General features: G+C 41.6%; 1 protein-coding gene across 1 annotated transcript in view; it reads left to right on the top strand.

Annotated features, from left to right (window-relative positions):
* Positions 1 to 9456: 9456 nt before the first annotated feature.
* The window catches only part of ggctb (gamma-glutamylcyclotransferase b), a gene marked incomplete at its 3' end in the record, with an annotated part of 41827 nt that continues 32308 nt past the window's right edge, over positions 9457 to 18975 (top strand). The window contains 4 exon segments of the mRNA XM_084308319.1: positions 9457 to 9553; positions 13758 to 13806; positions 16917 to 16982; positions 16985 to 17043. Of these exon segments, the coding sequence (XP_084164445.1) occupies positions 16931 to 16982; positions 16985 to 17043 (111 nt within the window). The 5' untranslated portion in view covers positions 9457 to 9553; positions 13758 to 13806; positions 16917 to 16930.

Below are 18975 nucleotides of genomic sequence, written 5' to 3'. Positions count from 1 at the left end.
CTGCCCGGGACTGGAGAATGCAGGTTGACTTGGACCAGAAACTAATCTTTCCGCCTGAGATCATTACAACCAACCTCAGGCCGGACCAGGGCCCTCATTCATCAATGTGTGCGTAGAACATGTTCTATTTCCACACGTAAGCACAGAATGTAGAACCAGTGTACGCACAGGGAAGTCGGGATTCATCACACGTGCGTACGCAGGCTCTACGCACACCTGTCATGATGAATATGACTTTGATCCTACGTTTGAGCTCGTGCACTGTTTTAAGTATTTGCATACCAGAAACGCCCCGATTAACCATATACGGTAATGGAATACACCCATGAAATGTGGAAAAATGGACTAAGCCGAGGGAAGCGTGTCATGAGACAGGCTGACAGACGTGTACACTTACGGTGATGTCGGATATGATATCTATTAACCATTGCTGCCTGGGCAGCGCAAACACTAATAAATACCGCGCTGGAATATGACTGCCTTTTCCCGTGTTGTTTGATTAATACCCAGGGATTAAAGTTCTCCTCAATTTTATTCCAAATCGCGATGGATCTCCCGTAAATTTTCTACCTGCTGCATATGATTTCTAGAGGCATACTACAATCTATTTTGATGTCAGTATTGGGTAGCCTATATAAACAATAATACGAGAGCATATACAAGAACAATGAATCTCACTGCATGTATGATGTAGCCTGCCTTTCAATACATGAACTTGAATTCCATCATGTTTGTGTGCGGGACTCACAAGGCTGTTGTCACAATGGGTGGTACCGGTACAGTAATAATAACAGTCCACACAATATCACGATCCATGCCATAGCCTATGTTCTATTAGGACATGATCTGTGACGACAAATGTTCTAGAATGTTTGATTAAGATATCATACTCTGACAGCATGCCTATGATCAACAAAAACGCGAACTTGAATCCCATCATATACATAGTCTGTCCACTATCTGGTGTCATTGCAATGCGTTTTCTATTCTTTCTTATACAGTAAAAAGGGGGAAGAACACTATATTCATATGACTTGTATTCTGATTACAGCTTCGAAATTCCACTTGTTTCGTTTAACGTAAAGCCTTTTAAATATAATCAAAACGTTCCCGTGTTTCTGCGGTCTGCGCAAAATAATAACGAGTTGAGCTTTATGATTTATGATGAATTGAAAATGGGGGACCATGATGTAAACAAGACGAAAGTCTTTCTCTGGTCTGCATCCCCAATTAACAATTGTATGTACTGAGCTGTACTGTACTGTACCCATTCTGCAATCTGTTAATAAACTTTTCAATCAATCAATCAATCAAGCTACGCGGAGCGCAGTCAGTCAGTAGCCTACACCCCGTATATTCCGATAACGCTATATAAACCATGCTGCATTCATTCTGAGAGAAAGATCTATCATTCCAAATGCTATTTATAGGGTTTTGACCATAATTACACTACTGTTGCTATTTTACAATGAACTATAATGAACTACGGTTCGTACAGAACATGCCAGTGTTATTATGCACAGAAGCTCATTTCCTTGTTGTAATAATATATTCTACCACTGGGCGTCAGGTAAGTGTGCTCTGACCTGTGCGTAGACGTAAGCACGGAGTCAAGTTCAAATCGAAATTGATGAATCCCACTCTTTGCTTAGAAATGATCGTACGCACAGGGTAAGCACAGATCTGTGCGTAGAACACGTTGATGAATGAGGGCCCTGGTCTTGTGGTCAACCTCCCAGAAGTCTGTATTCATTGTGGAACTAACTGTACCATGGGAGGCTGCAGTTGGTGAAGCATATGAACGTAAACGACTGAAGTACTCCGACATAGCAGCCGAGGCAGAACAACGCGGCTGGCGTGCCCAGGTGCTTCCGGTTGAGGTTGGATCTAGAGGATTAGTTGCCATGTCCACAACCAAGCTTCTTAAGGGGATGGGAGTGCGAGGACAGGCGTTCCGACAAGCTGTCAAAACACTGTCAGAGGCTGCCGAACAAAGCAGCAGATGGCTATGGATTAAGAGAAAGGACCCCAACTGGGCTGCAAAATGACCATCGAGGGGTAAAAGCAGAGGGGGGCACACCTGGGACGCCAGGTGTTGCCGTTGACCCCTTCGGAGGTGTCGTGGGCCTGTCAACGAAACACCAATGAAGGAGGGTGCCCACCTGAAGACCCCAGTGAAGCTTTTACCACTACCCCATTCAATAAAAAGTGCTGATTATCTAAGGGATTGTAATATCTAGTCCTATAAGCTCAACTGTGCCTCTTAATTTAACTTGCATATTAGCTATTCTTTCATATGCCTTATTGTATAGCTCAGGCCGATAGGATGTGATCGATTGAAGGGTGACATGGGAAAACGAGAGGGAGGGGTAATTAGTACCCGGAGAGTATTCCTTATTTAACTATTGTTATGGTTTGATGTCTATTTACAGTGCCTCTTCGAGAGGGTGTTTAACGTGCCGTGGTTGATTAGGCATACATTGTTCAAAGTGCAGTGCCTCTTACAGAGGGTGATTAGCGTGTCGGGTTTGACTAGGCATATACATTGTTCCAAGTGCAGTGCCTCAAAAAGAGGGTGTTTTAGCATGTGTGATTAGACATGCCGTGTTTACAATTGCAGTGCCTCCTATAGAGGGTGATTGCACGCCAGAGTGGTGGTGTGCCCTAAACGGCCAAATACTAGGTCATTGAACTTAGCCCGATTGGGTTGAGTTACTTATACTGTATAACTGGAGCCTCTACGGTACCCGATTAGTCCCCTTGATTATTAATCCTGTGTCCCCTGTATGATCTGATTATCACAGGTACTTTTATCTAATAAAGTTGTTACTCTTTGTACCCCGGTTGTGCAGTTGGTTATTGAAGGGCATTTTGACAAATAGCAGTTTCCCTGCTACATAGCAGTTTCTCCTGCTAATGGTATAACCCACGTATTTATTACACTATCAAGGGAAAGCTGGATATATATTTCTGTAAAGATAGCCAATTTTCTGTCATGTACAATTTTACAATTAATTTTTTACTACTACTACTACTACTACTACTACTACTACTACTACTACTACTACTACTACTACTACTACTAATAATAATAATAATAATAATAATAATAATAATAATAATAATAATAATAATAATAATAATAATAATAATAATAATAATAATAATAATAATAATAATAATAATAACATGGTTCTTTTAAAAAAAAAATGAAACGGAACGTTATTCAGTCTGACTGTCAGGTTGTTGTTAGTTGCGCACAAGGTCTTTAAATCACCCGCCGCCACACACGGTAACCATGGCACCTCTCTAGTGTCAGCTCACGTGTACTCAGTACTCACACGTGACGTGCACGAGGAGCGTCACTCACACCAGCAGCGATATGTAAACAAAGTGACTGGGTCGCTTTCTCAGTAGTCCTTTATGCCATTTATGATCACTATATATATATAGCTGTCATTAATCAGAGCAACAATAGCAAACACATTATGCTATTATCGACATTAATCACATTTAAATAAATATAGGAACCCAAATCAAATAGTTCCCGGTCGCGGCTCACGGCGACGTGATGAAGTGACGTCATCAGTTTGTGCCTCTCTGTATCGAAAACTTAGTCCATTTCCGGGTTTTTTTCGGCGTGGCATTATGACGTGTCCTTGAAACTACACGCTACTTTTTATTTTGTCTTGATAAACCAATAAATGAATGAACCAGGATCATTTCAATTCGATGCTAAATAAACTTTTACGCACGCGTAAAATGTGCCAGATATAATTTTACATGCGTTACATTTTTATCAATATCTTGGTCATTTTTTGAGCTAGAATGAAACGGAAACATTTGGGAGGAAGTGACGAAGGAGGCGGACGTTTACTGCCAGAAAGGAACAGTAGAAGAAGTCTCCATGTGCGCAAAAAGTTTGTCTAAAAGATAATTTCTGTGGGACAACACCGTTTTTTCAGTAGTTGTAGTTTATAGTTAGTAGTTCGACTTGTATAGCAGTAGTAGTAGTAGTAGTAGTAGTAGTAGTAGTAGTAGTAGTAGTAGTAGTAGTAGTAGTAGTAGTAGTAGTAGTAGTAGTAGTAGTAGTAGTAGTAGTAGTAGTAGTAGTAGTAGTTGTAGTAGCAGTAGTAGTAGTAGTAGTACGACGTTGATGATCCATCGTTTGTTGGTGATGGTGACGAAAGGTCCACTGATCATGACGACAATGAAAGGTAAAGACACTTATTTTGGACTTTGATTGCTTTTGTTTTTGTCAAACTTGTTGGGAAAGGCAAAGAAAGGCTTTCACATGATAAGTGCACATGATGAATGCACAAGTACATGATGAATGCACATGATAAGTGTACATGACAAGTGTACATGATAAGTGTACATGATGAATGTACATGACAAGTGTACATGCTAAGTGTACATGATAAATGTACATGATAAGTGTACATGATGAATGTACATGACAAGTGTAAATGCTAAGTGTACATGATAAATGTACATGATAAGTGTACATGATGAATGTACATGACAAGTGTAAATGCTAAGTGTACATGATAAATGTACATGATAAGTGTACATGATGAATGTACATTACAAGTGTACATGATGAATGTAAATGACAAGTGTACATTATAAATGTACATGATGAATGTACATGACAAGTGTACATGATGAATGTAAATGACAAGTGTACATTATAAATGTACATGATAAGTGTACATGGTGAATGTACATGATAAGTGTACATGGTAAGTGTGCATCAAGAGATTCCTTGTTGAATGTTGAAAATAATGTGCTTTTTTGTTGTATGAGCAGTGTCTTATATGTACAATGTGTGTGCCATTTATGTGCAGACATGATGAGCAGCCTGCTCCAGTCCGACGCAGGACAACCCAGGCCAGGCCAAGACGTCCAGCCCAGGCAGGAGATCAGGCAGGAGATCAGACGCCCTGGAAGACCGACAGTGATCCTGATCCAGCCCCTCAGCCCCTCCGGTTCATGCCGTGCAGACCCCCAGGACCGCAGCTAGACCCCCATGCCACGTATACACAGGTAACACCTGTCAAAAGGCGTTACAGTTTGACAGGTGCAATCTTTTCTTTGGATACGCCTCAGGCATCCTGCACTCTATATGACTGCACTCTAGTCATATGTGTACTGTATATATGTATATTGAATATCCCACAATTTAATTATTTAATTATTTTTTACTTTTCTACTGTAAAACTTTTTTTTTAACTTTTTTTTGGAAAAAAATTACTTTTACTGACTTTTTGTAAAAAAAAAGCATACTGGTGATAATTTCCAGTTGAGAATCAAAATTTCGTCTGTGTTTATTACCTGTGTATGGAGAAAATAATGCTTTGTAAATTGAATTCTGATCTGTTCTCTCTTGTTTATGTAAATATACTACCTGAGGGTGCATATCCACTGTTTTATATCCTTGATTTGATATGTTTGCATTGGTTCATACTAAAAAGAACACATTTTCTCAATCCGATTTTGTGTTTTGTGTTGTACATTATGCAGTATACAGTATATACAGTATTATACAATATGAAAACTAACTGTCAGGTCATATATGTGAGGCTGTGCTGAAAAAAAGATACAAAACATACCATGGTAAAACATTTTAAAACATTTTAAAATGGAAATTATACAATTTAAATCAAAATTAGCCAAAACATTGAAATATCCCAGGACCCAGCAATAGTACCCAGCTGCAGCCGTTCAGACCAGCGCTTACAAGCCCCGCACATACAAGCCCGCACATAGCAACCCCTCGCTTCCATTGGCTGATTTTGGTCACGTGATTTTGGGTCACGTTGCACGTTGCACTGCGGGATTGATTGATTGATTGATTGAAAACTTTATTAACAGATTGCCGTATGATTTGGGTCACGTTGCACTGCGGGATTGATTGATTGATTGATTGATTGATTGATTGATTCATTGATTGATTGATTGAAAACTTTATTAACAGATTGATTGATTGATTGAAAACTTTATTAACAGATTGCCGAATGGGTACACGTGACCACAGGCCCTGATTGATTGATTGAAAACTTTATTAACAGATTGTAGAATGGGTACACGTGACCTGACCGATTGATTGATTGATTGATTGATTGATTGAAAACTTTATTAACAGATTGTAGAATGGGTACACGTGACCTGACCGATTGATTGATTGATTGATTGATTGATTGAAAACTTTATTAACAGATTGCAGAATGGGTACAGTGACCGATTGATTGATTGATTGATTGATTTATTGATTGATTGATTGAAAACTTTATTAACAGATTGCAGAATGCAGTACAGCTCAATACACACAATTGTTAAGGGGATGCAGACCATGCAGTACTGTTACATTTGTGACATACAGTAAATATATACAAGGGGGAGGGAACTGTACATTTATGATGAATTGAAAATGGGGGACCCTGATGTAAACAAGACGGAAGTCTTTCTCTGGTCTGCATCCCCTTAACAATTGTGTGTATTGAGCTGTACTGCAGATATATTTCAATTGCCTTACTTATTTACATAAGTATTATAGGCCTACAGCAGTATTGTACAGACAGTCTGTGTGAAGTCTGTGTGGTTATCCAGCTGCACAAAGGCAGAGCAAGAGGCTCTACAGAGGGTGGTGATGATAAAGCCATGATAAAGACCTTCAATCAGCTGAAGGGGAATCCCTCCAAGCTGCTGTCAGCGCTACACACCTTCGGCCGCTCTGGTATCAGCCATGCATCAAAACGTGCACACGCACTCAGGCGAGTCGCTAACCGTGCTGGGCCAAGTATAACGGCTCAACCCACCTCTGTTGCCCGTCGTAAAATGAAGCTCGGGGGTCGACGACGGCTCGCTGCGGGGAGGCCGAAGAAAAGTGTGGTGAGCACAGACCATCGCTATAGTTTCCCAACAGGAGTAAAGTCTGGAACGCACCACAGCCTGTCACAAGCAGTAGAGATGTGTCGTAGCAATCCGAAGTGACATTGACCACCAATATAGCATGTACATAAAGACCCAGTGCCTCATCCGTAGCTAATATTGCACTACCACAGGACCTAGCATGTCCTACCATGCTCTGTAAATAACTTATGTACATATACCGATATGCCCTACTCTGTTTACTTGTTTTATTGCACAATGTCGTTCTATTGGATTCTATTATATGTTATTACTATTGTATTATGCACATCTTTGCGGGCACGACCACCCGCATTTAATTTTTTTTTTTTTTTTCTTTTTTTTTTTGCACAAATCTCTCCAATATTCAAAACATCTCTTTCCACATCACCATATGCAACTTCCAAGATTTGCCTTTTTCTTTTTTGTAAGAACATACAAAACATGTAAAGGACTCATACAAATACATTAACAACTGACATGGAAAATAAAAAAGACTTACGAAAAAAAGAAAAATACTATACTATACATTGTGCGTATACATCCCTGATATATATACTTTGCATGTAGACCGATCTACCTGCGAGCAGGTATGTGCTGCATCCTCTATCGGGATGCCACCCTTCTCCATATTGCATGTGAGAGAAAGCGTCCCAGACACATGTAGGTGTGCATGATAGCATGCATGCATGTGTGTCTCCAACATATGTATGTGGGTACGTGTATCACGTAAGCATGTGTACATGCCTCACATGTGTGTGTGTGTGCATCTTCCAGGTATGCGACTGTACTCCTATCTCTTGTGTGTGTCTCGTATCCATGTGTGCCTCCGCCCCCTATGTGAGTGTATATCTCAGGTGTGCATATATATGTGCGTCTCAGCTACGTATGTGTGTGTCTCCTATGTACATGTATATCCCCCATATGTGTCAGTGAGAGCCTATACCTCAACTATGTGTATATGTAGGTGTGTGTATGCCTATTTCCTATAAGTGAGTATGTGCATGTATGTGTGCCCCTGACATGTATAACTTAGCCTTGTGCATATGAGTGTGTGTAAACCTATTATGTACACATACGAATATGTGTATCCTAGATACTTGTATGCGGCTAAACATGCGCATATGAGAGTGTGATAGAGACAGTGACCATTCCATAGATATACCATCCGGACATAAAATCCATGTACATACATATATAACACATTATAAAGTACAAGTACCATCAGATCAGATCCCCTTTTTCATATTCATCCTTGATATCATTGTAACCCCACCTTAATCATTTGTCCCCAGACCGTTCAGTCAGGTGTAGAAAACTGTCCCATAAACGTGTATGCAAATAAACAACTTGTGACAAATAAAACTCTTGACTTGACCACCAGCCTCTCTATCTAAATGTTATATTGTTAACTGTCTAGTTAGGCATTAACTGTGTTAATCTAAATGTTATATTGTTAACTGTCTAGTTAAGGCATTAACTGGGTTAATTAATCTAAATGTTATATTGTTAACTGTCTAGTTAAGGCATTAACTGGGTTAAGTGGGGAGTGCGTCATGGTACAGTTTCAGTAAGTGGGGAGTGTAAACAAGTTGAACGCGTCACGTGAAATAACGTTACGTGAATAAACATATAACGTTACAATGTACAGTTTCTGACAGCTGGCTGTGTTGTGAAATGTGCATAACGTTATGAATAAACCGCGAAGTCACGCGAAATAACGTTATAAACGCGAATCTGGTAGTATATTTATTTGTATCTTCTTGAGATGATAACATTACATCCGCATTTTACCGCATGGCGAGCTAAACCAATCAGAGAGGGGCTTCGCTCAACCAATCAAAGAGGGGGCTGCAGAAATGGAGCCCAACCAATCAGAGAGGCGTCTGCAGAACCTCAGCCATTGGGTGGGACCCAAATCACGTCACCAAAATCAGCCAATGGAAGCGAGGGGTTGCTATGTGCGGGGCTTGTATGTGCGGGGCTTGTAAGCGCTGGTCTGAACGGCTGCAGCTGGAAGCATCTCGGACCCAGAAGGGTGAAACTACTTACCAGTGCCTATATTTATGTATATGCTTCCGGTTCCTGAAATTTATCTGGTTCCTTGACGATTAAAAAAGAGATCCTACAACATGCACTATAAGTTTACAATAAACAAAAAAAACCTATACCTTGGCTTTAATTTATGTTGAACAGATAAATAACACATAAGTAGTCCATTCAAACATACATTTAGTTCAACTGTAAAAACATAACATACTACACTTGGGGGGGGGGGAAACATAATCCATTCGTCTCTCAACAACATACGCCGACAATATGATAGCGGTTTGTCCTTTTGGGGATTTTTCCACTCAACGGGCGCGTGGGGAGCGCATGCGCGTTGTGAGCAGCCGCTCAAAGCATAGATATCTATGGCTCAAAGTGTGCAGTGGGCGTGGTCTGAAGCGTGCAGTGGGCGTGGTCTAAGACAAATCGTGCAGTGGGCGTGGTCTGAGATAACCAAAACAAATAAACGTTTTCACTGCGTTCAATGCGATGCGGCTGCAGTGTAATAATAATAGCGTTATAAATAATATAATGGCATTTGTCATTCCCCTATTTCAACCTACGGTAACCACCGTGTGATCTCAAGCGAGAGGTGAGTGAAGTATAAGCCTGGCTTAACCTACTTAGGAAACAAGCAGCATGTAAGCACTAAGCAGATCTGAACAAGGAAGGAGAAATGAAAATTGCACGCCTCATAATCGTGTAAAAATAATGCAACAAAAAAGACAAAATAACGTGAACAGTTAAATGAAATGAATGCATTACTCTGGTGTATTTTTTTCACAAGGTGCTCCCTAACTGAAACAAATGTGCAGCATATGAGAATACTGTTCGTCCTGTGAAATCAAGTCAAGTTTTCCTTTATTAATCCCCTTGATGAATGAATGAATGAAAACTTTATTAACAGATTGCAGAATGGGTACAATACAGTACGGCTCAATACACCCACTTGTTGATTGATTGATTGATTGAAAACTTTATTAACAGATTGCAGAATGGGTACAATACAGTACAGCTCAATACACACAATTGTTAAGGGGATGCAGACCAGAGAAAGACGTTTGTCTTGTTTACATCAGGGTCCCCCATTTTCAATTCATAGGGACATACATGACATACAGGTATATAGTACTGTTTCATTTGTGACATATAATCTCTGTTATGATCTATGGGTAACAGTACTGTATATTTGCATATTGTATATGTCACAAATGTAACTACTATATACCTGTATGTCATGTACAGTATGTTGCCATAAATGTCATGATGTCATGTATGTTGTGTATGTCATAAATGTCACTATGAATTGAAAATGGGGGACCCTGATGTAAACAAGACAAACGTCTTTCTCTGGTCTGCATGCAATTGTGTGTATTGAGCCGTACTGTATTGTACCCATTCTGCAATCTGTTAAATAAAGTTTTCATTCATTCATGCAAATATACAGTACTATTACCCAGAGATCCTAACAGAAAATATATACATACGGTGGGGAGGAGACTGTCCATCAGGGTGGGTGGGTGGGGGGGGTTTGGACATTTATGGTGGCCAGTTTCGAATTGCAGCCTCCCGTAGGTGCTCTTTGAGAGCGGTTTTGAAGGTGGGTAGGGATTCACATTATTTTACTGCTGTGGGTAGGGCGTTCCACATTGATGTGGCATAATTGCGAAACGTGTTTAGTCCCTTGTTTGTGCCGAATCTGGGTTGAACATGATTTTTGGAACTCCCTCTGGTGTTGTGGTCGTGGTATTCACTGACCTTTGGGAAGTATTTCGACATGTACATGCCATGGGTACCTGAGTGGTGTAGTGTATCTTGTAGACCAGGCCCATTGCAAGTTGCTGTACTCTGTCGTCTACTCTAAGCCATCCTAGGTGGTGCTAAAGCAATGTCCAAACATGAGACGATTCAAACTGAATTATAAAGAAATAATTTTCACAAGGTACAGCAGGGATGAGGAAGGGATTTGACATTCACAGGTATTTAAAATTTTATTTAATTTCTTTCATGTTTTACATATATCATTTTTTTGTTTAGCATATATTTAGTTTTGTAATGTTTTAAATTAGTACATTAATTTGAGTAGTGGAAAGGAGGTAGGATTAAATAAGTGTATACTAAGTTCTTCCTACTCCTTTGTAAATTGAGTTATGTTTTTTATTTATTTAGTTTTTGCTAGAGATCAATGATTTGTTTTTGTTTTATATTGTTTGTATGTACATGTTCGAAATAAAGATTTCAAATCAAATAAAAAAACCTAACCACTATATTATCTTAATCTAACCATAACCCTGGGTCTCATGCCACGTTCACGTTACGTGGGAAGAAGCGGAAGAACCAGAGGACATCTCGTTGCTACAACTAGGAAGCCTTCACATGTTGACTCGATGAAACGCCCACATCCATACTTCCGCAATTCGTGACGCGAAGTGGGAGATATCGGGGTCTATAAAAAAATCCCATATGTCCTAGTAGGAATTACCACTAGGAGGCTGACGTGAATGGTTTTTCCCAGTCGGAAGCTGGTTCTTCCGCTTCTTCCCACGTAACGTGAACGCGGCATCATTCACCAACGGACTTACGACAAAAGGGGCTTTCTCTTAGGGCCATTTGAGACCTTTTCGGGCAAGACATGAATATAGACCATATATTATAATATAATATAAATTATATTTTATTGAGACGGTTGGTGAATCCCAAAACGACCACATCAAACACGAGGTGGACACGGGCAAATACTGCGGCATGGTCATGCTGGTCCTCCAAAAGGCTTTTGACACCCTCAACCACTCCATTCTGATTGATAAGCTAAAAGCAATTGGTTTTGATAGTTCATCAGTGAGCTGGATGCAATCCTTCCTGGAGGGGAGAGAACATAATGGTGGAGATGAACAGAACACTGCCCCCCCCCCCCCCCTGAGCTGTGGTGTTCCACAAGGAAGCATACTAGGACCGTTACTGTTCTTAATTTATGCAAACGACATGACATCAGCTTGTGACTGCAACTTGTTCCTGTTCGCGGATGACTCTGCCCTGCTGGTCTCTGACAGGGATAAGTTGCAGGTTGAAAAAGCCCTCAGCTCTGAACTCTATATCCATTCTCTTTGGATCAAATAACAAACTCAGCAAGGCCAACGGCTTCTGAGTTACAGTGGGTGACAATATTGTTACGATGAAAGATGAAATTACCTACCTGGGTTCCATCCTAGAGGCAAATATTTCCTGTGACAAAATGGCAACCAATGTAATCAAAAAAGTCAACCAACGAACAAGATTTTTGTATATGATCTCCTCTCTGGTAAATAAGAATACTTTGAAGACTGAGACTCTAACAGGAGCACTCATTCAAGGTTTCTACGACTATGCATGCACCTCATTGTAACAAAGCACCTCAAAGGCCATACAAACAAGGCTCCAAACATCCCAAAACAAACTGGTCAGGCTACTGCTTGGTCTTACTCCTAAAACCCACCTTACCCCTGCCCATTTTGATAACCTACGCTGGCTTAGGGTAGATGACAGAGTACAGCAACTTGCAATGGGCCTGGTCTACAAGATACACTACACCCCATGTACCTGTCTAAATACTTCCTAAAGGTCAGTGAAGTCCACGACCATAACACTAGAGGGAGTTCCATTAATCATTTTCAACCCAGATTTGGCTCAAAGAAGGGATTCAACTCGTTTCGCAACTATGCCACAATAATGTGGAACGCCCTACCAACAGCCGTAAAGGAATGTGAACCCCCCCCCCTTCAAAACCGCTCTCAAAGAGCACATACGGGTGGCTGCAATTCGAAAATGGCCCCGGTAAATGTCAAAATCCCACTCCACCCAACCCCAGCCCCCTCTAATGTACATTTCTTTTCTCCTTTTTGTTTTCAATTTTTATGATGTTCTCTCTTTCTTACATAGTACTGTATATTTGTATGTCTCTAAATGTTTTTTTTTTAAATTTTTTCCCCCCTCCTTTTTCCCGATTTTTCTCCCATCCCACTGTTAGTCGTTATGCCAATTCCCAACCCCCTTCCTGGTTGTTACGCACCCCCCCCTACTGTTGGTCCGGGACGCCGGAGACTGTCACATGTTTTCCTCCCACACATGTGCAGGCAGCCGGCAGCCAGCCTGGCAGCGCAGATTCTCACCGGGAGAGTGTAACGTGTGGAAGGTCGCACTACCTCTCTCCAGATCCTACCCTCGCTGTGCAGGCGCCCCGACCGAACTGTAGGGGTCGCTGTCCACAACGCCCAGGACCCACCCACGGCTTCCCTCCCCCTAACTCAGCCAAACGAGTTAGTATAGCGATCAGCCCAAGCCAAGGCAATGCTGGTCTCTAAATGTTTTGATGAATTGAAAATAGAGGACCCCTATGTAAACAAGACGGAAGTCTTTTCTGGTCTTCATCCTCTTAGCAGTTGTTGTATTGAGCTGTGCTGTATTGTACCCATTCTGCAATCTGTTAATAAAGTTTTCAATCAATCAAACTATATCTATATCTGTACATATCCCTTACCTACTCTTACTAGTTACGCTGCTGGCCAGTATGGCTTACTACCATAGTGTCTTTATACCTGTATCACTGTACATATTACTACAACTCTGTACATACATCTGATTACCACTGTTACTCAGTAGTACTCATTTATATATTTTGTACCCAGTTTAATCACCTGTACATTGTATATTACTATTGCACTTTACTGTTACATTTGCACTCTGGTTGGATGCCAAACTTCTTTACGTTGTGCTGTACTTGTGCTGTATGATGACAATACATTTTAATCTAATCTATTCAGAGCCACATCAGAGTCCCACTCAGAGGTCCCACCCTCTCTCATAACTACAGTAAGTGCACACACACACACACGCACGCCGCACGCACGCACGCACACACACACACACACACACACACACACACACACACACACACACACACACACACACACACACACACACACACACACACACACACACACACACACACACACACACACACACACACACACACACACACACACACACACACACAACACACACATTCCCTGTTCCACAGTTGTGTTCTTCTATGCACCCTATCTGACAACGGTGTTCTTTGACCACTAGAGGGAACCAGATTCTCAAACATAAACATAAAGACGGACAACACGCTCATCACAGACAAGATGGATGTAGCCAATTACTTAAACATTTTCTTCACAAACATAGCCACAACACTGGTAAACAAACTACCCTCCCACTCACGGCATTATGGGGTAGAACACATAGTAGCATAACACAAAGACGACTTCAAACTGGAAATGGTAACAACAGATGAGGTACTCAAAAAACTGAGCGCCCTCCAACCGAACAATGCCACTGGCCATGACAACATCCCCTCCAAATTCCTCAGAGACTCAGCAGCCGCCATCACCCCAGTCATCACACACATAATAAACCTCTCCATAAAACAGGGACACGTCCCCAAGGACTTCACAATTGCGAGAGTAACACCCCTGCACAAAAGGACAGCAAATTAGACCCAGGCAACTACCGCCCTGTTTCTATCCTTACCTCCATCTCGAAAGTCATGGAAAAAAGAGTATACGAACAGGTCGAAAAGTACCTTGCGGAAAAAAATCGAATCTACGAATTCCAATCTGGCTTCAGAACATCCCACTCCACTGACACATGCCTTCTCTATTTAAACGACCACATCAAACAAGAGGTGGATGCGGGCAAATACTGCGGCATGGTCATGCTGGATCTACAAAAGGCCTTCGACACTGTCAATCACACCATTCTGATTGACAAGCTAAAAGCAATTGGTTTTGATAGTCTATCAGTGAGCTGGATGCAATCCTACCTGGAGGGGAGAGAACAGATGGTGGAGGTAAATGGTACCCTACCCCCCCCCCCCTCACAGTGAACTGTGGTGTTCCACAAGGAAGCATACTAGGACCGCTAATGTTGCTAATTTATGCAAATTACATGTCGTCAGCTTGTGACTGCAACTTGTTCCTGTTTGCAGACGACTCAGCCCTGCTGGTCTCTGACAGGAACAAGTTACAGGTTGAAAAAACCTGCAGCTCGGAACTAGGCAAAATCTGCATATGGCTCGCTGATAACAAACTATCATTACACATGGGCAAAACAGAGTCCATTCTCTTCGGTTCAAATAACAAACTCAGCAAGACCGACGGCTTCTCAGTTACAGTGGGTGACAATATTGTCACAAGGAAAGATGAAATTACCTACCTGGGCTCCATCCTAGAGGCAAATCATTCCTGTGACAAAATGGCATCCAATGTAATAAAAAAAGTCAACCATCGAACTCGATTCTTGTACCGGATCTCCTCTCTGGTAAACAAGAATACCCTGAAGACTCTGGCAGGAGCACTCATTCAAGGGTACTACGACTATGCTTGCACCTCATGGTACCAAAGCACCTCAAAGGCACTAAAAACAAAATTACAAACATCTCAAAACAAACTGGTCAGACTACTGCTTGACCTTACTCCTAGAACCCACCTCACCCCTGCCCACTTTGACAACCTAGGATGGCTTAGAGTAGACGACAGAGTACAGCAACTTGCAATGGGCCTGGTCTACAAGATACACTACACGACCATGGTACCCATGTACATGTCAAAATACTTCACAAAGGTCAGTGAATACCACGATCACAACACCAGAGGGAGCTCCACAAATCATGTTAAACCCAGATTCTGCTCAAACAAGGGACTAAACACGTTTCGCAATTATGCCACATCAATGTGGAACGCCCTACCTAAAGCTGTAAAGGAATGTGAATCACTACCCACTTCCAAAACCACTCTCAAAGAACACCTACGGGAGACTGCAATTCGAAACTGGCCCCTGTAAATGTCCCAACCCAACCCCCTCCAATGTACAGTAAATGACAAAGTATGTTTTTTTGTCAATATTCCAATGTACAGTTTTGCTTGTACAGTTGTACAGTGTCCCCCACCCACCCCTCCTACCCAACCCCCCCCCCCCCCCCCCACCACCCCACCACCCAACCACCACCAATGTACAGTCCCCCCCCCCAACCCCACCCCACCTACCCAACCTCCTCCAATGTACAGTTTCTACGTCAAATGTATATACTGTCTTTTCTGGACTCTTTTTGTATCACAAACAGTACTGTATTTGCAAATCTGGTATGTCATAAATGTATAGATGTAGCAGTACTGTCTATCTGTATGTCATGTATGTCATAATATTATGATGAATTGAAAATGGGGGACCCTGATGTAAACAAGACAAAAGTCTTTCTCTGGTCTGCATCCCCTTAACAATTGTATGTACTGAGCTGTACTGTACTGTACCCATTCTGCAATCTGTTAATAAAGTTTTCAATCAATCAATCAATCAATCTGTGATGTAAACGAGGCACAAAGAGTTCCAGCCGCTGTTGAATGGCTGGTGTTGTTGGCTTAACCCATAACTCTCAGACCGTGCGTTGTGGAGCTTGTGTGGGACTATAATCAACATTCATTCATCCCCTTCCCCTCACAAGCTCCATGTAACGCGGAAGTGCAGTGGTCTATTGTGAGCGCACACAGGGGAGGGGGGGGGGGGGGGATTAGCATGTGAAAGGCGCGCCGGTGGTATAAAAGAGAGAGACGCGCTATTTCCCTTCTGACACTGAACCTCTTGATCTCTCGCCTTGCGTCTCTCCTCCACCTCCGAGCCCTGCTGACAGTGGTTCCACTCTGTTCTCTCCCTCCTCATCCTCCTCCTCCTCCTCTCCTTTACTCCTCCTCCCCTTTACTCCTCTCCCCCCTCCTCCTCCTCTTCCTCCTCTCCTTTACTCCTCTTCCCCCTCCTCCTCTTTACTCCTCCCTCCTCTCCTCTCCTTTCCCTCCTTCTCCTTCCTCCCTCCCTGTCCCCCTCCTCCGTCCTCCTCCTCCTCCTCCTCCTCCTCCTCCTCCTCCTCCTCCTCCTCCTGGCAGGGATTGACGGAAGCATGATGGACAGTAACCACACCTTCCTGTACTTTGCCTATGGCAGCAACCTGCTGAAGAGAGGCTCCAGCTCAGGAACCCCTCCGCGGCGATACACAGCGTGGCCAGGCTCAAGGTATGATCCCGATCCTTATTTCATGCACCTGTTGTTGAAGTTGTCCCTCTACTACTCCCTACACAACATCAGAGCTGCTCACCAATGTACATATGTATATTGACTGAACACTTTTTTGCTTACGTACTTTTTACTTTCTATTTTATACTTTTTATCTATTTTTATCTAGCACACTCCCAGGAGCTCATAACAGAAATAAGCTTTTCATAGAAAAGTATTCTGTATCTTTTATGACAACTAATAAAGAAACTTGAAACTTGAAACACCATATCCCTGCTAGATGTTCCCCCGTTTTAAACACCTCCTTTGGTCAATCCTCCGTCCAATTTGCTGCTCCCAGCAGTTGGAACGATGACTTTTAAGGATTCTATCGCAGAGTTGTTTACACAAACACCTGCAACTGTCACCCAGCCCTTTAACTGTAATCTGTCTGTTCTACTTCATGTATTACCTATACCTTGTAATTTTATTTGGACGTTTGTTTGATATGACTTTATTTCCCTGACCTCTGTGATGTATGTACTGTACCATCTGTCTTTTCCATTCATTTATTTTGTTTGTCCCCTTTCCTTGTTACTCTTTCAGAGGACCTGTTTTCCTCTCAGCAGGTTGTCATTGTAAATAATAATTTGTTCTTCATTGACCTGCCTGGTTAAATAAAAAAACAACACTCACTCGCACCCACAGACATGATCTCTCTCTCTCTCTCTCTCTCTCTCCTCTCTCTCTCTCTCTCTCTCTCTCTCTCTCTCTCTCTCTCTCTCTCTCTCTCTCTCTCTCTCTCTCTCTCTCTCTCTCTCTCTCTCTCTCTCTCTCTCTCATCTCTCTCTCTCTCCTCTCTCTCTCTCTCTCTCTCTCTCTATATGGGTAATGCATGTATTCCCGGTAACCTGCTCCATTTCTAAGCCATATAACCAGGACGTTATACGAACAACATTACAATCTTTTCTCATGTCAAGAATGATTGTTATAGATGCCAAATAATTCACCTTTAAAAAAAAAAATCATGTAATGAGGGATGGCGGACCTCTAAAGTTGACCTAAGTTACCGGGAATACCAATTCACTTATCTCCTCCAATTTAAGAGAGAATTATGATGTTTTGGTTGTTTTGTAGGGATATCATCATCATGTAACATATAACCATAGTTCTTCCCGAGTTATCTCATGATAATTCAAATTTAGCTGAATCTGAAGGAAAAATCCGGGTAGAAGGATATGAGTCAACATAGTTCATGGCCTTCAAAATTCAAACAAAAAAGGCTTAATTTTCATGGCAGATGCATGATATGTTTTGGGCATGATCTTGGCACCCCCAATGAACAACCAAAATGAGTTTCGTCTTTTGTGGCCAATTATTTTAGGAGATAATTACGTTTCACATATTGAATACCTATCCTCACAATTCCAGATAAACACTTAAATCTCCTATTTTACTAAAGATTGGTGAGATTTTATTTTTGGAAATCATAACAGCAATAATAAGGGTTAGATGTAAACCAGAATTACTAGAATGTGTTGTGTTTTGTCTGTTAAAATGAGCAAAAACAAGGGAAAGGGTATTTCCAGTAACTTAACAAACAAGTGCAAAAAATACATTTCTAGAACAAGTATTTTAATTTTTTCTATCTTCAAGAAAGTGGAAAGGAACCCAACATTTTCAATTGTCTGCACACAATCGTTGTTTTGTTATTCCAAGATGTCATTTTAACAGAATTTTGGGAAAAAACAGGTATTCCTGGTCACCGGAGTTAGGGTTACACCACCATGCCCCTAGTGTGTGTGTGTACTGTATGTGTGTGGGTGGGTGTACACTGTATGCGCTTGTACAATATTTGTGTGTACTGTATGTGTGTGTACAGTATGTGTGTACAGCATGTGTGTGTACAGTATGTGTGTACAGTATGTGTGTGTACAGTATGTGTGTACAGTA

Source organism: Notolepis coatsorum (assembly GCF_963971535.1).
Source record: "Notolepis coatsorum genome assembly, chromosome: 2".
NCBI classification, from domain to species: Eukaryota; Metazoa; Chordata; class Actinopteri; order Aulopiformes; family Paralepididae; genus Notolepis; species Notolepis coatsorum.
Note: the sequence above shows the minus strand (reverse complement) of the source record. Positions and strands in the feature narration are given on the sequence as shown.